The sequence below is a fragment of the Podarcis tiliguerta genome (genome assembly GCF_965153285.1).
Source record: "Podarcis tiliguerta genome assembly, chromosome: 8".
NCBI classification, from domain to species: Eukaryota; Metazoa; Chordata; class Lepidosauria; order Squamata; family Lacertidae; genus Podarcis; species Podarcis tiliguerta.
Window position 1 is genome coordinate 10434198 of NC_139541.1, and position 21580 is coordinate 10455777.

The 21580-nt window shown below is 51.1% G+C and overlaps 2 protein-coding genes across 2 annotated transcripts; one reads left to right on the top strand and one right to left on the bottom strand.

Moving 5' to 3' along the window:
• Window positions 1-1330: 1330 nt before the first annotated feature.
• On the bottom strand, window positions 1331-12757 carry TRIM62 (tripartite motif containing 62). The gene is made up of 6 exons (XM_083454066.1): window positions 12036-12757; window positions 11413-11968; window positions 10163-10258; window positions 6256-6512; window positions 3965-4080; window positions 1331-2492 (listed from the first exon to the last, which is right to left on the bottom strand). Exons 2-6 carry the CDS (start codon window positions 11857-11859, stop codon window positions 1942-1944), a joined length of 1467 nt encoding a protein of 488 aa, XP_083310192.1. The 5' UTR covers window positions 11860-11968; window positions 12036-12757; the 3' UTR covers window positions 1331-1941.
• Window positions 12758-13435: 678 nt separating this feature from the next.
• SVBP (small vasohibin binding protein) lies at window positions 13436-20825 on the top strand. Its single transcript, XM_083454424.1, has 2 exons — window positions 13436-14814; window positions 20461-20825. The coding sequence occupies exons 1-2, from the start codon at window positions 14653-14655 to the stop codon at window positions 20545-20547; spliced, it is 249 nt and encodes an 82-aa protein (XP_083310550.1). The 5' UTR covers window positions 13436-14652; the 3' UTR covers window positions 20548-20825.
• Window positions 20826-21580: the final 755 nt, after the last annotated feature.

Consider the following 21580-nt stretch of genomic DNA (forward strand, 5'->3'; position numbering starts at 1 on the left):
CCCATGGACCAGAGCACGCCAGGCACTCCTGTCTTCCACTGCCTCCCGCAGTTTGGTCAGACTCATGTTTGTAGCTTCGAAGACACTGTCCAACCATCTCATCCTCTACCGTCCCCTTCTCCTTGTGCCCTCCATCTTTCCCAACATCAGGGTCTTTTTCCAGGGAGTCTTCTCTTCTCACGATGTGGCCAAAGTATTGGAGCCTCAGCTTGAGGATCTGTCCTTCCAGTGAGCACTCGGGGCTGATTTCCTTCAGAACGGATCGGTTTGATCTTCTTGCAGTCCATGGGACTCTCAAGAGTCTCCTCCAGCACCATAATTCAAAAGCATCAATTCTTTGGCGATCACAGGGGCGTCCTATGTGAGGCCAAAACCCAGCCTTCCCTGTCTCCCCGCCTCTCGCCTTCCATTGGATGTCGTACTTGCTACACCCCACAAGCTCTACATCTCAGTCGTGCCCCCCTGGATGCCTTTAGCAGACTGAGAGCCAAGCATTTCCACTGCACACAGAAAACTTGCACCAGCCTCCTTCTGCTTACAGCTGCTCAGCATTGCCAGAATCATTCCTCCCGCAGCCGTGTTTGCTTGTTAATTGTGGGGGTCACTCCACCACTGAGCAGCAACAATCCAGCAATAGGGCCTCATGGCCCCCAGATGCTGGTAGCTGGAGTCTAGCAATTTATTGAGAACCACAATCTCTCCATCCTTGAACTGGACCATCACTTGCCTTCACTGCCCTTAGCTGCCAACATGTTAGTCATCATCCCTGAATATAGGCCAGGCTGGCTGGTGCTGTTGGGAGTTGGAGTCTAGCAATTTCTTGAGAACCACAAGCTCTCCATCCCTGTACTGGACCATCACTTGCCTTCACTGCCCCTAGCTGCCTCCAATGCAACTATGGCTTCTTTAAACACAGGGACAAGGAATCTTCGACTGTGCAAATGTTAGCATGGGACAACTCCCATAATCTCTGATCGTTGGGAGTCTCTGGAAGACCATCGTCCCTGAACTGGACCGTCACTTGCCTGCCCTGCCCTGAGCTCAACGCTTTCCTTAACACAGGGGTGGGGAACCAACGGCAATACTGGGCTGGCTGGTTCAGTGGTTCACTCAAAGGCAGCTTCCAAAGATCTCAGGACGGCATTCATGTTCCATCCCAAACACTCTCCCATAAACAACCCTCCGAGGTAGGTCGCGCTGAAAGATTATGATTGCTCCACGGCTGGGGAAGAGAAGAGCACAGATTTGAACCCCGGTCCCCCTAGTCCTAGCCTGACACTGCAAACAACAACAACACCAATCTGCACATCCCACAAAGCATCCAGCAAGGTTTGGGGTCCAAACGTTTCATTTATTTCACCGTTTCCTTCTTTCCACCCCCTCCCTGGTGCTCCCCAGCCGCAATTTTCCTCCCAGCCTCCCCAAACAGGAAATCAGACCAACTAATAAAAGTCCATACAGACATAAACCCGTTCCCACTTAAACCAGCCAGCGGTGGGAGCTGCGAGGTTTCATTCTGGCACATGCACCTGCCTGTGGGCCTGGAATCTGCGCCACGCAGACTCTGCCGGGAAAGAAAAGTTTGGAGTATGTTCCCTCGCAACAGTGCCTCGTTCCTCAGCTGGCCCACGGCCCACCTCACTGCACCACCGCTGGCTGCCCACCAAGCTGCGTCGAGGGGCGGCACCCAGAAGCGCCGCAAGCAAGAATCCCGACTCCCCTCCCCCGGGGGACCCCACACCAGTTTTCTGTTCCTAATTGAAAAGCCCCGCTCTTCCGGAAGCTCAAGCAAGGAACCCTGCGTGTTCACCCCTGTGTTCTGCCAGTCCAGAACAGAACCACAGAATGGTAGAGTTGGGAGGGACCCCCAGGGGTCAGGCATCACGGCTCACAACAGTCAGTGCCGTGCCGCTGACGGTTCCCCCACCCCTTCGGCAGCCCTTAAATGCGGACGGTGTTGATCCGCAGCGGCTGCACGTTCTTCCCGTTGGCGTGGCTCTGCCCCGGGCTGAAGTAGGAGCAGAGCTTGCCCGGGAAGCGCTCCCGGAAGGTGTACAGCCAGGACATGTCGTCCGCGTTGTAGAAGATGAGGAGGCCGCGGTCGTAGTCCAAGAAGACGCCCACCTTCTCCAGCTTGCTCTTGACGTTCAGCCGGGTCCAGGGCTCTGTGCAAGCACTGTACTGGTTGCCGTCGTGCATGACGATGCAGTAGAAGCCGCGGCTGGGCTGGATCTGGATGCTGCCCTTGCGCGTGACGGCTTCGTGTGCCAGGCCGATCATCCACTGCGTCTTCTCCGAGACCACCACCTCCCAGTAGTGCACCCCGCCGCCAAAGGCCTCCGAGCCCAGCACCGAGACCTCCACGTCAAAGCGCTTGGGGGAGTCCTGCAGCGGCTGCGGGTGCAGGTTGCCGTAGGCCACGATGGTGCAGTCGTCGGAGAGGATGAGGCGCTGGTGGGCTGTGGAGGGGTCCAGCGTGAGGGTGGCAGGCACTGTGGGGAGAAATATGTTACTATTTATTCATTTTGTAATATTTCTACACCGTTTGGTTGTGGGAGGGGACGGACTCCCCTGGGCAGTGTTCAGAAAGTGGTGGTGGGGGATGAGTGTTCAGACCCCTGGGCTCTCACTTGTGGGGTGCCTCAGGGTTCTGTCCTCTCCCCCATGCTTTTCAACATCTACATGCAGCCGCTGGGAGAGATCATCAGGGGGTTTGGGCTGGGTGTTCATCAGATGATACCCAGCTCTACCTCTCTTTCAAATCAGAACCAGTGAAGGCGGTGAAGGTCCTGTGTGAGTGTCTGGAGGCGGTTGGAGGATGGATGGCAGCTAACAGATTGAGGTTGAATCCGGACAAGAAAGAAGTACTGTTCTTGGGGGACAGGAGACAGGCGGGTGTGGAGGACTCCCTGGTCCTGAATTGGGTAACTGTGCCCCTGAAGGACCAGGTGCGCAGCCTGGGAGTCATTTTAGACTCTCAACTGTCCATGGAGGTGCAGGTCAATTCTGTGTCCAGGGTGCTGTCTACCAGCTCCATCTGGTACGCAGGCTGAGACCCTATCTGCCCGCAGACTGTCTCGCCAGAGTGGTGCATGCTCTGGTTATCTCTCGCTTGGACTACTGCAATGCACTCTATGTGGAGCTACCTTTGAAGGTGACCCGGAAACTACAACTAATCCAGAATGCGGCAGCTAGACTGGTGACTGGGAGCGGCCGCCGAGACCACGTAACACCGGTCTTGAAAGGCCTACATTGGCTCCCAGTATGTTTCCAAGCACAATTCAAAGTGTTGGTGCTGATCTTTAAAACCCTAAATGGCCTCGGCCCAGTATACCTGAAGGAGCTTCTCCACCCCCATCGTTCTACCCGGACACTGAGGTCCAGCGCCGAGGGCCTTCTGGAGGCTCCCTCACTGCGAGAAGCCAAGTTACAGGGAACCAGGCCGAATGCCTTCTTGGTAGTGGCACCCACCAATATTTTAAACTTTCACCACTGTAACTAAGCCAAGTTTTACTGCCTCGGCAACTTTTTCTGACTGCTGTATGGAAAAGCACATGAATATGACCTTTGGAGAGTTTGTAAGTATACCATTTTTAATTTCCCAAACATGTGGCCTTTTTAGATGTGAGGGGAGTTCTGAAACTCACAAGGGCATATTTCAACGGTCTAACAACCTCTACTTCCATGCTTTACTTTGCTGCGTGCTTTGTGATTTTAAATCTCTTCTGGGGTCCTCTCACCAAACGTGGATTGCGGCCTTCTACCTATTTTTTCCCCTTGCACCAACACTAAGAACCTTCCTTTCCCAACAACACCTTTGAAGTGGAGATCTTTTATCCCAGTCTACATCTGCCTCAGACTTGCAACTGTCATATAATGCTGATTTTGTTGCGGCTGTTCACTGTTAAAATCGGGATAGTTTTACAGGAAGCAATTCAGAAATGAAGCAAACACATTCGCTCACCTGGGTGGATGTCCTGAAAAAGAGATTTCCAGATCGTGTACTGCAAGGGCCCCATATACTTGGAGGTGGGGAAGTCCTCATACGTGAGGTTTGTTTCGTGGATCTTGCCCTTGAGCCTTGTGAGGAGGAAGAGAACCAGGGTGAGCAAGGAGCACGTGGGCTGCACACACTTTCAATGGGTCTACTTGATGTTTGCTAGACACGGTGGCTGTACTCTGCCTCCATGGCCGGAGGCAGTGATGCTTTTGAATACCCATTGCTGGAAAACACACCTTTAGTTTTTCCTCTTTCCCTTCTCTCTCTCTCTTTTATAGTACTTCTCTTTTCTTTCTGACTTTTGTCCTTCTTTAGACTGTTTATCTTAATATAGCATAAAAAGTAGCTGTTTTATCTTAGTATATTATTAAAAAGATGCTTTGCAATGGGTTTGTATTTTTGTATAGCTGTGAATAAGCATCAAGCTGAAAGAATGAAGAAACACAGTTGCTGTTTTAATGAGGTCCGGTTTGCAGGTCTCCCACTGGAGTATCTGGCTGGCCCCGTGAGTCAGTAATATCCAAGGCAACACGATGACCAAATACAATGATACAATATCAATATACACTCTTTATATACAGTGGTACCTCAGGTTAAGTACTTAATTTGTTCTGGAGGCCCGTTCTTAACCTGAAACTGTTCTTAACCTGAAGCACCACTTTAGCTAATGGGGCCTCCTGCTGCCGCCGCGCCACCGGAGCCAGATTTCTGTTCTTATCCTGAGGCAAAGTTCTTAACCTGAAGCACTATTTCTGGGTTAGCGGAGTGTGTAACCTGAAGCGTATGTAACCTGAAACATATGTAACCCGAGGTACCACTATAATATGAAATATATGAAATCACATAATCAGAAAACTTAAGAATCTCTGAAAGTCACAAAATATGCACTCTTGATGGATTCTCTTGAAAACATAGAACCAAATACACATAAGTCTTATAAGTCTCTGAAAGTCTTTGAAGACTATGCAAGTCTCTGTAAGAATATACCCACTGTTTCATGGAATTCTTCTTCAGCACAGCAGAAGGATACAGAAATGCTTCATAAGCCCATCTATATGGTGAATGGAAAAGTATGACAACAATTTCTATGGAGCAGCGTTCATAAAGCTATGAAGAAAAATTCCACAAAACAGTGGGAATATCCGGAATCACTGTTCACAGCGTCTGTTTGCGAGCTACTTTGGCAGCGTTGGATGCCATAAACAAAGCTTTACAGCCTGTTTTCACCAGATAAGAATCTGATACATTGCTGCATAGTCTGACCTGCATAGTCTTCAAAGACTTTCAGAGACTTATAAGGCTTATGTTTATTTGGTTTCACGTTTTCAAGAGAATCCATTAAGAGTGCATATTTCGTGACTTTCAGAGATCCATAAGTTTTTTGTTTAAGTGATTTCGTATATAGTGGTACCTCGGGTTAAGTACCTAATTCATTCTGGAGGCCCGTACTTAACCTGACTCTGTTCTTAACCTGAAGCACCACTTTAGCTAATGGGACCTCCTGCTGCCGCCGCGCCGCCGGAGCACAATTTCTGTTCTCATCCTGAAGCAAAGTTCTTAACCTGAAGCACTATTTCTGGAATAGTGGAGTCTGTAACCTGAAGCGTATGTAACCTGAAGTGTATGTAACCCGAGGTACCACTGTATTTCATATTACAGTGGTGCCCCGCAAGACGAATGCCTCGCAAGACGGAAAACCCGCTAGACAAAAGGGTTTTCCGTTTTGGAGGTGCTTCGCAAAACGAATTTCCTATGGGCTTGCTTCGCAAGACAAAAATGTCTTGCGAGTTCCTGCGATTTTTCCCCGCTCCCCACCCCCTTTTTCTAAGGCACTAAGCTGCTAATAGCCTTTTAGCAGCTAATCCGCTAATCCCTTAAGCCTTTAATAGCCGCTAATAGCCGCTAATAGCGCTAATCCGCTAATAGGGTTGCTTTGCAAGACGAAAAAACCGCTAGACGAAGAGACTCGCGGAACGGATTCTTTTCGTCTTGCGAGGCACCACTGTATATAAAGAGTGTATATTGATATCGTATCATTGTATTTGGTCACTGTGTTGCCTTGGATATTACTGACTACTGTTTGCAACACAGGGGTTAAATTGTTTGCTCCCTGTGAGAATGGGAAGCTGGACTGGTGCAGCAGCCTCCCTGTGTTCCTATGAGTGATGCTTAGTTTGACGCAGCTGGGGAAGGCTGCTCTAACCCTGGGCTCCCAAACTCCCCCTGCTGTCAGCCACCCGCGCAACTCGCCCTACCTCTCGGACAAGGACGCAATGCCAGCCAGGAAGGAGTGCTTGTCCGCCTCGGCCAGCCGCTCCTGGAGGATCTGACTCCCCTCCTGGACTTTGCGGAGCTGCTGGCTGTAGCGCTGGATCTTCTGCTCGATGTCCGTCAGAGTCCGGGCCGTGTCCGCCTCCAGCTCCTCCAACATGGCCTTCTGGCGCTCGCGGAGCAGGCGGTGCAGCCGTTCAAAGGCCTCCCCGATCGTGGCCCGCAGGCTCTTGGCGGAGGACTGCGGGGAGAGAATGAGATGCAGGCAAGTCACGGGTGGAGCTTGGCTTCCCCCTGACGAAAACCCGCAATCGCCTCGACACCGCCCTGCAAGGTTGTTGTGCGAAGACGGAGATCTTGCGGATCTTGCGACTTGTTTACAGCTGTCTGCGTGGGGGACGGGGTGGGGAAAGAGACCTCCCATTTTGATGAGAGGTGTGACTTTAAAGTTGCAAAATAACCAAGCATGGGACTGAGTGATGGAGAAATCTCTGGAACAATAATGGGATACAGTGGTGCCTCGCAAGACGAAATTAATCCGTTCCGCGAGTCTCTTCGTCTTGCGGTTTTTTCGTCTTGCGAAGCACGGCTATTAGCGGCTTAGCGGCTATTAGCGGCTATTAACGGCTTAGCGGCTTTAAGAAAAAGGAAACAAACTCGCAAGAAGTTTCGTCTTGCGAAGCAAGCCCATAGGGAAATTCGTCTTGCGGAACGACTCAAAAAACGGAAAACTCTTTTGTCTAGCGAGTTTTTCGTCTTGCGAGGCATTCGTCTTGCGGGGCACCACTGTATCACCTTTGCCCAAGGCATGACAGATCACAGCAACAACCGGGGAAATATATACCGTATTTTTTTCTCTATAGGACGCACTTTTTCCTCTCCAAAAATGAAGGGGAAATGTGTATGCGTCCTATGGAGCGAATGCAGGCTCCTTGGCTTCAGCGATAGCAACGCGAACCCTCCAAAGCGCAGAGGGAGAGCTCCCTCCGCGCTCCGGAGGCTTCGCGTTGCTTTCGCTGAAGCCTGGAGAGCGAGAGGGGTCAGTGCGCACCAACCCCCTCACTCTCCAGGCTTCAGGGATAGCCGCCTGGAGATTTTGGAGCACAGCAGGAACTCTCTCTCTTCGGGTTCCTTTTGCTGAAGCCGGGAGAGCAAGTCTCTCCTGGCTTCAGCAGAGAGGGAGAGCTGCGCAGCACCCCTTCAGCAAAGCGGGAGGAGAAATGGAAGGGGCTCCGTTCCTCCTGCCGCTTCGCGGAAGGGGTGCTGAGCAGAGAGGGGGAAAAAAATTTTCTTGTTCTCCCCCTCTAAAACAAGGTGCGTCCTATGGTCAGGTGCGTTGTATAGAGCGAAAAATACGGTATATCCCATTTTACAAGGACAGGAAGAAACACCATGGGCGGAATAAATGTCACACACAGGAAGAACAAGGATATAGTTTTGAGATCCTCACTTGTAGTTTCATAAATCATTTAATGTGTCAACACAAATAGAAATTATAAATATTGCAGCTGTTGTATTATGATGACTGGAATGTAACTGAAATCATTAAGATTTTGGAATGCAGAAATAAAGAAAATCGTCAATTCTAGCACGTGGTGGGGGCCCACTTTATCTAAATTATATAATTTGGTATTTAAATGATTGATATTAGTACACTGGTACCTCGCAAGACGAATGCCTCGCAAGACGAAAAACTCGTAAGATGAAAGAGTTTTTTGTTTTTTGAGTTGCTTCGCAAGACAAATTTCCCTATGGGCTTGCTTCGCAAGACGAAAACATCTTGCGCCTTTTTCTTAAAACCTTCAATGCATTCCTATGGGAAACCGTCAATGCATTTCCGTGCTTCGTAAGACGAAAAATTCACAAGACGAAAAAACTCGCAGAACAAATTAATTTCGTCTTGCGAGGCACCACTGTAATTGTATTATAAATTGGTATTGTTATAATGAGGCTTTTAATGAAGGGATGGAGAACCCTGGGCCCTCCAGATGTGGACGGCCTCCTTCAACTCCCTTCATCCCTGACCACTGCCCATGCTGGCTGTTGTTGAGTTGGAATCCAGGAACATCTGGAGAGACACAGGTTGCCCATCCCTGCCTTAAAAGAAGGGCTGTAGGTCAGCGGTAGATGCCTGGCTCCATTTGCAGAAGGCGCCAGCTTCAATCCTCAGCAGCACCTTCAGGCAATACAGTGGTACCTCGGGTTAAGTACTTAATTCATTCCAGAGGTCTTAACCTGAAACTGCTCTTAACCTGAGGTACCACTTTAGCTAATGGGGCCTCCTGCTGCCGCCACGCCGCCAGAGCCCGATTTCTGTTCTCATTCTGAAGCAAAGTTCTTAACCCGAGGTACTGTTTCTGGGTTAGCGGAGTCTGTAACCTGAAGCGTATGTAACCCGAGGTACCACTGTACAGGGACATCCTCTCCATCTCAAACCCCTGGACAGAAAGTCACAGTCAATCAGGGATGAGGATCAGGTGGTCCTCCAGATATTCCGGAACTACCACTCCCAGCATCCCTGAACACTGGCCACAGTGGCAGAGGCTCTTGGGAGCTGGAGTCCAGCAACAGAGCCACCTGCCAGGGATTCCTTGGTCGTGATTCCTGCATTTGACCCTTAGGGGTTCCTTCCAGCTCCACAATTCTATGATTCTGTAACATCAGGAGCGCTGCAGGTTCCCAAGCCCTTGCTGCAGACACAGGCAGGTGACGCATTCGGACCATAGGTCCAACTAGCTCAGTGCTGCCTACTCTGACTGGCAGAGGCTCTCCAGTTTTTCAGGCAGTGGTCGCTTTGAGGACTGAACCAGGTGCCTTGCACATGTGACGCAGATGATCTGCCAATGAGCTACAGCCTTTCCTGCAAGGCAGCGTTGAGCCTGGTGGACTCCAATGGTCTCTCTCACTGTAAGAACCCCCCATTGTATGCTCCAGCATGCTTAGGACCCGAGCGATTGTCAGCGAAGGGGCCTTGGATGTCGAAACATGAGAAGCGTCACCACCACAAACCTTTTTATCCGAAAGCGCTGCAGTCTTTGCACTCTGGGGGGAGCGATCGGATCTGAGCAATGTTCCCAGCTCCCTTCAGTCCCCACAAAACAAGAGGGCTATTCATTTGGTGAGAAGGCAGACACCTGAGGCTTCAAAATCTCTTCCGCAGCTGATATCAACAACTAGCAGGCTTTAAACTAGCATGGGAAGTTTTTTAAAGGGCTCCTTTTAGCAGAAGGCAGGAGCAAAACAGGTGAAAAATCTCTAGTATTGGTTTGCAGTCTTAGAACACAAGTCAAAATTTTCAGGGGTGCAGAGACAAACTGGCATTTATATAAACCCCGTTTACTTAAAATCAAGAGGGGGGAAATCTGTGGCCCTCCAGATACCACAGAGCTTAAGTCACACCATTTGTTCAGGGCCTTGAGGACTAGGAGCCTGTATTTTTATTTTTATTTTTTGAGGAAAGGACCACAGCTCAAGGGCAGAGCATCATCTTAGCATGCAGACCTAAGCATGAAGGTCCCGGGTTTCGTTTCTTGGCAACATGTCCTGACAGGGCTGGGACTGTCTCCCCAGACTAAAACCCTGGTTGGTCAGTGCTGGCGATACCAACCTAGATGGACCACAGGCTTGATTCGGTATAAGGGAACTTCTTATTTAAACCAGCTCTTTGTCCGGAACAATGAGGACTAGAATATTACTCTGTTTTTAGGGGAGGGCTATAGCTCCGCAGGAGACACCTTGGTCCCAGGTTCAAACCCCAAAGGCACCAGCTAGGATGAGGAATGTCACCCGCCTGTAACTCAGCGTAGGCAATGGGTGGGTTTTGCTCAGGAGCCTTCTGCCATCACCCAGGTACAACTTTGGGGCCTGCCAAACCACCACCCCAGCCTTTACCTTTGTCTCGGCTAGCTGGCGTTTCAGGAGAGCCAGGGCTTCTGTGTGGCCGCGCTCGCTGTCCTGCAGAGTCTGCAGCTGCTCCTTAAGTTCCCTCTGAAAAATAGACGGGCGGCAAGGAGGTGATGCAGTGCCCGCGGCTTCGACATCGTCCGGGTGGGTCTCGCACCCCTACCCTGCTCCCGCTGCAGAGCTCAGGGGCCCTCCCAGAGCGAGGCAGTTATTCACACAGCGCAGAGTTAAACTACGGAACTCCCCGCCACAGGGGGCGGTCGTGACAACCAACCTAAAGGTAAAGGTAAAGGTACCCCTGCCCATACAGGCCAGTCTTGACAGACTCTAGGGTTGTGCGCTCATCTCACTCTAGAGGCCGGGAGCCAGCGCTGTCCGCAGACACTTCCGGGTCATGTGGCCAGCGTGACAAGCTGCATCTGGCGAGCCAGCGCAGCACACGGAACGCCGTTTACCTTCCCGCTGGTAAGCGGTCCCTATTTATCTACTTGCACCTGGAGGTGCTTTCGAACTGCTAGGTGGGCAGGCGCTGGGACCGAGTAACGGAAGCTCACCCCGTCGCGGGGATTCGAACTGCCAACCATGTGATTGGCAAGTCCTAGGCGCTGAGGCTTTAACCCACAGCGCCGCCACCCGCGTCCCAAACCTAGATGGCATTAAAAGAGGACTGGGCAAATTCATGGAGGAGGGGAGAGATGGCCTGTAGCCACAATGGCTCTGCTGTTTGGCCACTGCGAGAACAGGATGCTGGACTATATGGGCACAACCAGGGCTTTTTTCTCTCAGTCCAAGATCTCAATAACTCAGTTCCAGCACCTCTCAGGTGGGCGCCAGTCTACGAGAACAAGGGTTCATGGTGAGCTCCGGCCCCTCTTCTAGAAAAAGAGCACTGGGCACAACAGAAGCGCCGTGGGACCCTTCTCCTGCAGCTCATACAGGGACACAACAGGCCTTCTCCTCCACCTCCAAGGGCACAACAGGCACCCTTCTCCAGTTCCTTCCGGGGCTGGACCCCCTCCCCTCCTCCAGGGGCACAACGGGCACCTTCCTACAAGGCCACAACTGGACACGTCTCTTCCAGCTTCCCAGGGGCATAACAGGCGCCCTTCCCCGCCAGCTCCTACAGAGACACAGCAGGCACCCTCCTCTCTCTCCAGGGATGCAGCAGACAGCCTCCTCCCCATGCTGGCCTCCTCCTGCTGGCCAGGCGCAGCAGGCCCCTCCTCCCCCCTGCGCACCTGGAGCTCCTCGAAGGCGTCGTCGAGGCTGGTGACCTGGTGCTGCTCGTGCACGGCCGGCTCGTCGCAGAAGAAGCAGACGACGGCGCGGTCGGTGAGGCAGAAGAGCTTGACCTTGCCGTGCTCCTTGGCGCACGCGAAGGCGGAGGCGCCGCGCTGCTGCGCGCTCAGCAGGATGGCGTCGAGAGGGAAGGCGGCGTAGCGCTCCACGATGTTGGCCAGCTTGAGGCTGGGCGCCAGCGCCGGCTCGGCGAAGGTGCGCCGGCACTCGGGGCAGTCGCGGGCCGGCGCCGCCTGCGCCTCCTGGCGGCTCCAATGCTCCGTGATGCAGCGGCGGCAGAAGTAGTGCTCGCAGCCGAAGCTCACCGGGTCCTGGTAGATGCTCAGGCAGATGGAGCACAGCAGCTCGTCCTTCAGGCTGCACGACGCGCCCGACGCGCCCGCCATGGCGCGCCACCACCTGGCCCCAGCCGCGGCCACCGCTTTGCCCCGGCTCGCCTCGGCCCGATCCGGCCCGGCCCAGCAGCCAGGCGCCTTCTCCGGGCTCCCTTTGTGTCTCCTCCGGAGGACGGCGCGCCCGGTGGAGAGATGGAGAGGGGGCAGCGGCGGAGAGGAGCGCAAACCTGGGCGCCTGGACGGCGCGCCCGGTGGAGAGATGGCGAGGGGGCCGCGGCGGAGAGGAGCGCCAAGGGACCGGGAGGAAGGAGAGATGCGTCCGCCGGCCGGCCTCCTCTTGCCTCCGCCTCCTGCTTCTCTACCTCCGGCTCCTCCCTGCGCCCCCGACGGGCTGCAAAAGGAGGAGCAGGACGAAGAAGAGGCGAGATGGATCGGAAGAGCAGAGCCGGCGCTCCGCCTTCCCGTGTTGGACAAAGCGAGCCGGGATCGCAGGCTGCGCGGCCCGCTAGGCGGCGCCGGATTCCGGTCTCCGTCGTTTTCACACCATCCCCGAGGGATGTCATATAATCGCCTCCCCGCGTTTGTGTCAACTTGGTTTTCCAAGCCTTTGGAACTCGCTGCCGAGGGACATCGGGCGGACGCTTTCGACAGACCCTTTCCGGAATCTAGCCGAATCCTACCCAGGTGGTAAGAAAGTTGGTGCAAGTTAAAAAAGGAAAAGGAAGGACATACTGTACAGAAAAAGGAAGGATGCTAACAAAACTGAATGGACATTAAAACTAAACACACACCCAAAATGCGAATCTGGGTTGTTCAGTGCAAAATCCCTGGAAAGAATTAGTAGTGGCAGTGCTGTTTTCTGTAGGTACGCAGGGGTACGCAGACCACTAAACATGTGAATCTTTGTATTTTTGTCCATTATTTTTTCCTGATTTGAACTATAAAATGGTGATTTTCTTGAGTCAAAATGAGAATACCATACCCGTAAACTTTTTTTTTATATAGAAAAAAAGTATTGGGCATTGGGAAACCCAGCCAAATGGGCAAGGTATAAATAATAAAATTGTTGTTATTATTGGTTGATGCCAGTTTTCATCTGTTTCAAGTCTGCTGCTATTTTTAACTTTCTGATAGTTTTAAATCGCTGTGGTTAGTTTTTCTTGTTGGTAATTTTATCTCGTTTGTAAACTGCTCTGGGGTTTGCCTTGTTTTGCGGCCAAGCAAATTTTATGAAATAAATAAGATGATGGGCGTTCTGGAGGCGTCTCCTTTGATCCCCTCCAGCCCCGAGCAGGACTCTGCTTCACGCTATGGGTTTTCCAGTGTTGTCGGGCCCTCATGGTGGTTCTCCATAAAATTTCTTGGCACAGGGAGAGCAAATCCACAAGGGTCGCAGGGGGTTGGACTAGACTGCCCTTGGAGGTCTCATCGAAATCTACCATTCCATGAATGGATGAGGATGAATGGCAAAGCGGTACAAATGAAAACCAGAAACGGTCCTCTAGAGGGGCTGGAATGTGTTGCACAAGGAGTTGAGGAGACAGAGGTGGTAAGAGACCTCCAGCCTCAGAAGGCCCTTGAGATAGGAACGACACTGATATTGCAACTTGCACATTGCCCAAACTATTACAGTACTTTTGTTTTTATTAAACTAAGCTCAAAGTATGGTTAAAGCTATGGTTTTCCCAGCAGTGATGTATGGAAGTGAGAGCAGGACCATAAAGAAGGCTGATCGCTGAAGAACTGATGCTTTTGAATGCTTTTGAATTATGGTGCTGGAGGAGACTCTTGAGAATCCCATGGACTGCAAGAAGATCAAACCTCTCCATTCCGAAGGAAATCAGCCCTGAGTGCTCACTGGAAGGACAGATCCTGAAGCTGAGGCTCCAATACTTTGGCCACCTCATGAGAAGAGAAGACTCCCTGGAAAAGACCCTGATGTTGGGAAAGATGGAGGGCACAAGGAGAAGGGGACGACAGAGGACGGGATGGTTGGACAGTGTTCTCGAAGCTACCAGCATGAGTTTGACCAAACTGTGGGAGGCAGTGGAAGACAGGAGTGCCTGGCGTGCTCTGGTCCATGGGGTCACAAAGAGTTGGACACAACTAAACAACAACCAAAGCTCAAAAAGACTCACAATGAGAAACTCAGCAGCCTTTACCAGTTGTATTACCTATTAATGCAAAAGGAACACAAGTAGATCACAGATCATGGATTTGTATGGTTGGAAGCGACCAAGAGAATTATCTAGCCAGACCCTCTGCAATGCACGACCCGGAGATTAAACCCCCTTTTCAGGCAGTGCATTGTTAAACTAGCGGCTACTCCAATCTCTGCAGAGGAGTGCATGAATACAGTTCTCAAAAGAGGGACGGTTCCTGCCAAAGGTCTAGTCGCAGGGAGTTCCGCAGGGCAGGACCTATCACATTAAAGGCTTGGCCACTAGTGAAGGCCAACCGAATCTCGGCAACGTCATCCCTTTTTCTTTTGGGAGAAGAGGGCACAACTAGATTTCTCCATGGAGATATCTCACTTCTAAACGTGAGATATTTAAGAATGCTTTTATCCAAAGCGAGCCCGGAAACGCCCGTTCCAAACTCATGGAATGTGTAACTCTTACTATTCCTATCTCTGATATCACCGCAGCACCCGTCCTCGCGCATGCGTACAGTTCTCATGGCTGAGCGCCGCGTCATAGAGACGAGGAGTGGGTGGGTAGAGCGGCTACCTCCCCAATCCCGTGCGAAGGAGCGCTTCTTCTCCCGCCCCCGCTACGCTCCTCCCCCGGCGCATGCGCCGTCCCTACCTCGGCCGCCATCTTCCTTCGCGGGAGGAGGAAGAAAATGGAGCCCGGCGGGGCCCGCCGCGAAAAGCTGCCGCCGCCTCCCATCCCGCTGCCGCAGCAGGGGACGCCTCCCAAGGGCAAGGACGGTCCCAGCAGCCGCCTGGAGAAGGCCAAGCAGCGCGCGGCCCAGCAGGAGCTCAAGCAACGGCAACGGGCCGAGGTGGGCGGGGCCATGCTAATTGGGGCCGGCCGGTCTTCTCGCACTTGCGCTGCTCTCGCGAGACATGACTGACGGGAGGGGAGGGGCGCCTTCTTGAAGGCAAGATAGGGGTGTGGCTATGCAAATAAGCACCTTACGCACCGTACGGTGTTCTCGGGTCAGCGCTGCTCTCGCGAGACGTGGCAGGGAGCAGACTGGCCGAAATTCCGCCGGGTCGGCTTCATTGAAGGGCGGTAGTTGACCCGGGGAACTCCCTGCCTCTGTTATTGTTTCAGGCAGGTAGCCGTGTTGATCTGACGCAGTCGAAATAAATAATGTTTAAAAAAATTGTTCAGTTGGTTAGAGACCAACTATTGTTGTTGTTAATGATTATTATTATCGGTTTGTATGGGGCTTTAGGGGAGGGGCAGGGTGGATTTGAATTAAAAATCGATTTAAATCACTAGTCAGTAAGACTTGATATGTTGTTGTTGTTGTTTAGTCGTTCAGTCGTGTCCGACTCTTCGTGACCCCCTGGACCAGAGCAGGCCAGGCACTTCTGTCCTCCACTGCCTCCTGCAGTTTGATCAAACTCATGCTAGTAGCTTCGAGAACACTGTCCAACCATCTCGTCCTCTGTCGTCCCCTTCTCCTTGTGCCCTCATCTTTCCCAACATCAGGGTCTTTTCCAGGGAGTCTTCTCTTCTCATGAGATGGCTAAAGTTTTGGAGCCTCAGCTTCAGGATCTGTCCTTCCAGGGAGCACTCAGGACTGATTTCCTTCAGAATGGAGAGGTTTGATCTTCTTGCAGTCCATGGGACTCTCAAGAGTCTCCTCCAGCACCATAATTCAAAAGCATCAATTCTTCGGCGATCAGCCTGCTTTATGGTCCAGCTCTCACTTCCATACATCAGTACTGGGAAAACCATAGCTTTTACTATACGGACCTTTGTTGGCAAGGTGATGTCTCTACTTTTTAAGATGCTGTCTAGGTTTGTCATTGCTTTTCTCCCAAGAAGCAGGCGTCTTTTAATTTCGTGACTGCTGTCACCATCTGCAGTGATCATGGAGCCCAAGAAAGTAAAATCTCTTACTGCCTCCATTTCTTCCCCTTCTATTTGCCAGGAGGTGATGGGACCAGTGGCCATGATCTTCGTTTTTTTTGATGTTGAGCTTCAGACCATATTTTGCGCTCTCCTCTTTCACCCTCAATAAAAGGTTCTTTAATTCCTCCTCACTTTCTGCCATCAAGGTTGTGTCATCTGCATATCTGAGGTTGTTGATATTTCTTCCGGCAATCTTAATTCCGGCTTGGGATTCATCCAGCCCAGCCTTTCGCATGATGAATTCTGCATATAAGTTAAATAAGCAGGGAGACAATATACTCCTTTCCGTACTCCTTTCCCAATTTTGAACCATTCAGTTGTTCCATATCCAGTTCTAACTGTAGCTTCTTGTCCCACATAGAGATTTCTCAGGAGACAGATGAGGTGATCAGGCACTCCCATTTCTTTAAGAACTTGCCATAGTTTGCTGTGGTCGACGCAGTCAATGGCTTTTGCATAGTCAATGAAGCAGAAGTAGATGTCTTTCTGGAACTCTCTAGCTTTCTCCATAATCCAGCACATGTTTGCAATTTGGTCTCTGGTTCCTCTGCCTCTTCTAAATCCAGCTTGCACTTCTGGGAGTTCTCGGTCCACATACTGCTTGAGCCTTCCTTGTAGAATTTTAAGCATAACCTTGCTAGCGTGTGTAATAAGTGCAATTGTGCGGTAGTTGGAGCATTCTTTGGCACTGCCCTTCTTTGGGATTGGGATGTAGACTGATCTTCTCCAATCCTCTGGCCACTGCTGAGTTTTCCAAACTTGCTGGCATATTGAGTGTAGCACCTTAACAGCATCATCTTTTAAAATTTTAAATAGTTCAGCTGGAATACCATCACTTCCACTGGCCTTGTTATTTGCAGTGCTTTCTAAGGCACATTTGACTTCACTCTCCAGGATGTCTGGCTCAAGGTCAGCAACCACACTACCTGGGGTGTACGAGACATCCATATCTTTCTGGTATAATTCCTCTGTGTATTCTTGCCACCTCTTCTTGATGTCTTCTGCTTCTGTTAGGTCCTTACCACTTTTGTCCTTTATTATGGTAATCTTTGTACGAAATGTTCCTTTCATATTTCCGATTTTCTTGAACAGATCTCTGGTTCTTCCCATTCTGTTGTTTTCCTCTATTTCTTTGCATTGCTCGTTTAAGAAGGCCTTCTTGTCTCTCCTTGCTATTCTTTGGAAATCTGCATTCAGTTTCCTGTATCTTTCACTATCTCCCTTGCATTTTGCTTGCCTTCTCTCCCCCGCTATTTGTAAGGCCTCGTTGGACAGCCACTTTGCTTTCTTGCATTCTTTTTCATTGGGATGGTTTTCGTTGCTGCCTCCTGTATAATGTTGCGAGCCTCCACCCATAGTTCTTCAGGCACTCTGTCCAGCAAATCTAAATCCTTAAACCTCACTTCCACTGTGTATTCATAAGGGATTTGGTTTAGATTGTATCTTACCGGCCCAGTGGTTTTTCCTACTTTCTTCAGTTTAAGCTTGAATTTTGCTATAAGAAGCTGATGATCTGAGCCACAGTCAGCTCCAGGTCTTGTTTTTGCTGACTGTATAGAGCTTCTCCATCTTTGGCTGCAGAGAATATAATCAATCTGATTTCGATGTTGCCCATCTGGTGATGTCCATGTGTAGAGTCGTCTCTTGTGTTGTTGGAAAAGCGTGTTTGTGATGACCAGCTTGTTCTCTTGACAGAACTCTATTAGCCTTTGCCCTGCTTCGTTTTGATCTCCAAGGCCAAACTTGCCAGTTGTTCCTTTTATCTCTTGATTCCCTACTTTAGCATTCCAATCCCCTATAATGAGAAGAACATCCTTCTTTGGTGTCACTTCTATAAGGTCTTGTAAGTCTTCATAGAATTGGTCAATTTCAGTTTCTTCAGCACCAGTAGTTGGTGCATAAACTTGGATTACTGTGATGTTAAAAGGTCTGCCTTGGATTCGTATTGAGATTATTCTATCATTTTTGAGATTGCATCCCAGTACAGCTTTCGCCACTTTTTTGTTGACTATGAGGGCCACTCCATTTCTTTTACGGGTTTCTTGCTCTTGCAGACATATATATATATATATATATATATATATATATATATAACAGAAAGACTCATTTTTGCTGGTATAATCTTATTAAGTACCGTATTTTTCGCACCATAGGGCGCACCGGACCATAGGGCGCACCCAGTTTTTAGGGGGGGAAATCAAGAAAAAAAATTCCCCCCCTCCAGCACCAAAGAGCAGCGTACAGGCTGCGCACAACCTCTCCCTGCCGGAGGGGTTGCGCGCGGCTATGCAGGAAGCCAAGGCAGAGAGCAGGATGGATCCCGCTCGGTGTTTTGGCTTCCTCTTTAGCCCAGCGCAACCTCTCCTTGCCAGGAGACGCTGCGCAGGGCTAAAGAATCCATAGCCCCGTGCAGCCTCTCCTTGCCGGAGGGGTTGCGCACAGCTATGGAGGAAGCCAAGGCTGTTTTGGCTTCCCATTTAGCCCCGTGCAGCTTCTCCCTCCCGGGAGAGGCTGCGTGGGGCTAAAGAATCCATAGCCCCGTGCAGCCTCTCCTTGCCGGAGGGGTTGCGCGCAGCTATGGAGGAAGCCAAAGCAGAGAGTGGGATGGCTTCCCCTTTAGCCCCGTGCAGCCTCTCCTTGCCGGGAGACGCTGCGCAGGGCTTTCCTGGCTTTACTGGGAGGTGGGGGGATTCCCTCACCTCTCCCAAAAGCCCGCAGAAGCCACGCAACCCCTTTAAAGAGATCGTGGCTTCTCCTGGCTTTCCTGGGAAGTGGGGGAATTCCCCCACCTCCCGCAAAACCGGCAGAAGCCGTGAGCACTTTAAAAGGGCTGCACGGCTTCTCTTGGCTTTCCTGGGAGGTGGGGGAATTCCCTCACCTCTCGCAAAAGCCCGCTTTAGCCCCGCGCGCTCTCCCGGCTGGAGAGGTGACTCGCGGCTATAGAGACTCCTGCTATAGGCGCGCGTCACCTCTCCAGCCGGGAGAGGGTCGCGGGGGGCTGCTTTAGCCCCGGGCACGCTCTCCCTGCTGGAGAGGTGACGCATGGCTATAGAGACTCCTGCAAAAGCGCGCGTCACCTCTCCAGCCGGGAGAGGGTCGCGGGGGGCTGCTTTAGCCCCGCGCACGCTCTCCCTGCTGGAGAGGTGACGCGCGCCTATAGCAGGAGTCCCTATAGCCATGCGTCACCTCTCCAGCCAGGAGAGGGTCGCGGGGGGCTGCTTTAGCCCCCCGCGCGCTCTCCCAGCTGGAGAGGTGACGCGCGGCTATAGAGACTCCTGCTATAGGCGCGCGTCACCTCTCCAGCCGGGAGAGGGTCGCGGGGGGCTGCTTTAGCCCCGCGCACGCTCTCCCGGCTGGAGAGGTGACGCGCGCCTATAGAGACTCCTGCTATAGGCGCGCGTCACCTCTCCAGCCAGGAGAGGGTCGCGGGGGGCTGCTTTAGCCCCGCGCACGCTCTCCCGGCTGGAGAGGTGATGCGCGCCTATAGAGACTCCTGCTATAAGCGTGCGTCACCTCTCCAGCCAGGAGAGGGTCGCGGGGGACTGCTTTAGCCCCGCGCGCGCTCTCCCTGCTGGAGAGGTGACGCACGGCTATAGAGACTCCTGCTATAGGCGCGCGTCACCTCTCCAGCCGGGAGAGGGTCGCGGGACTATAGCGTCTTCGCTCCATAGGACGCACACACATTTCCCCTTCATTTTTGAAGGGGAAAAAGTGCGTCCTATAGAGCGAAAAATACGGTATTTACAACCAGATGAAGATTTCATTTTTAGAATAACAAAAAAAATCAGAGCAGTTTTTGCTGTTATATCAAAAATTACTGATTTGGTTACACTATTAGAAATACATAGATAATGAATGAAATTACTGTGAGGTTTAAAAAGTTAACTTTATATTTGGACAACTTTTCTGTTGTATTTTATTGGAAGGAGAAAAATAACAATTTCCTTAAAAACAATTTAAACAATGTATTTTACTGAAGCAATAACATTATAGCATATGTATCCATGTTTGTTAACTGATGTGGTTAAACTTTTTTTTTAAAAAAAACCTTAAAACAAATCCTTATTTCCTGATGAATAGCCTTTGGACTATAATGTAACCTAAATAGAGAACAATTTTAGAAAGATTTTTTCCTCCAAAAGCATTTTATTTTAAAAATCCAATTTAAATCAAAAAAATCTGATTTATTTTTTAAAAATCGTTGATTTTTATCCACCCTGTGACATGTTGTGCTCCTTCTGGGGTACTTTGAGCATCTTTGGTCCCCACCCAGCACTCAGCTCTCACCTGTGGCTTCTAGAAGCTGTCAACATGCAATGGCAGCCTCACCCTGAAAAACAGCTTTGGCCGGCTGCTCCTCCCCCCCCCTCCTCCCCCCCCCCAAAGAAGGTTTGTGGACCCCTGAATTAAGTAGGAGCCTCTTGTGGCAGGGAGTTCAATAAGTAGCGAGGGCATCTGCAGTAGGAAGCTTGGCTGTGTTTTAAAATAGTTTGTATCTATTAATCTACTGTCTAAAGTCTTAAGTATTAAAACTGTAGAGCTGTCCTTGTTGGGCCTGCAGATCTACGCCCTCAACAGGGTGATGACTGAGCTGGAGCAGCAGCAGTTTGACGCCTTCTGCAAGCAGATGCAGACTTCCAGCGACTGAGGACGGGAGCCGCACTCCAGACGGGCAGCTCGGAAGACCAGCACTTTCCACCCATGGCTGCAGTCAGCGGCCAGGCAGAACTGAACACCCAGGAGCAGGGAGGAACAGCCAAGCTCTGCTTCCGATGACACATAGCTGACACTGCCTTACTGGAGCGTTGCCCTGCCAAACCTTCCTTGAGTAGAGTTCTCCCTTGAAAACCTGTTGTTGTTGTTTTTAAAAAATCCTATTTATTACTTTGGTTTGAGAAATAAAGTTGTGTTTTTTCAAAAAACAAATGCTTCACTCTCTCTGTGATAGCATATTGCAGCCTTAACCAAGCTGATGTCTTCTGGCTGCTTTTGACTGCAAATCCAAGCACAATTCATAAGATGTTGGGGCTGATGGGAGGTGGACTTCACAGCAAGCCGTAGGTTACATAGCAAACATAGTGGCTTTCAGAAGAGTCATCTGGTCTCAATAGAAGCACCAGCCTTCCATTGCCAATAACCACAGCCTTACAGTATGACATAAGGAGAGTCCTGCTAGATCAGGCCAGTTGCTCTTCTGCCCAGCACCCCATTCTTGAAGTCACCACCAAGATGCTTGCAGGAAGTCCGCAAGCAGGACTCTTCATTTGGAAGAATCCAGAGCAGGTGGAACTTCCAATATGCAGGTGGGGCATTATGTCATTCTTATCCCTGCTTGCTCCATTATTACATACCGTATTTTTCGCCCCATAGGACGCACCAGCCCATAGGACGCACCATGTTTTTTTGGGGGGAAATAAAGGGGGGGAATTTATTTCCCCCCCCAGGCGTGTGTGGGGCAGGCAGCGGGGAGAAGCACTCTTCTCCCCGCCGCCCGCCTTCAGACCAGGTCCGGGGACAGCGGGAAGATGCGCTGCGCCTCCCCACTGTCCCCGGAGCTTGCGGGGCTGGCAGCCTCCAAACCACTTCAGGAGACAGAGGGATGGCGGCGTTTCGCCTCCCTCTGTCCCCCAACCTTGTGGGGCTGGCGCTGGGGCTCTACTGAAGCCTGGAGAGCGAGAGGG

What these genes read in the sequence shown, in the direction of transcription:
- SVBP (XM_083454424.1), top strand. Translation starts at nt 14,653, where the DNA reads ATGGAGCCCGGCGGGGCCCGCCGCGAAAAGCTGCCGCCGCCTCCCATC. An exon ending in AGCAACGGCAACGGGCCGAG is followed by an intron (nt 14,815 to 20,460) that starts GTGGGCGGGGCC and finishes TTGGGCCTGCAG; the next exon opens with ATCTACGCCCTCAACAGGGT.
- TRIM62 (XM_083454066.1), bottom strand. Translation starts at nt 11,859, where the DNA reads ATGGCGGGCGCGTCGGGCGCGTCGTGCAGCCTGAAGGACGAGCTGCTG. An exon ending in ACGCCTTCGAGGAGCTCCAG is followed by an intron (nt 10,259 to 11,412) that starts GTGCGCAGGGGG and finishes TCTATTTTTCAG; the next exon opens with AGGGAACTTAAGGAGCAGCT. An exon ending in GCCAGCTAGCCGAGACAAAG is followed by an intron (nt 6,513 to 10,162) that starts GTAAAGGCTGGG and finishes CTCTCCCCGCAG; the next exon opens with TCCTCCGCCAAGAGCCTGCG.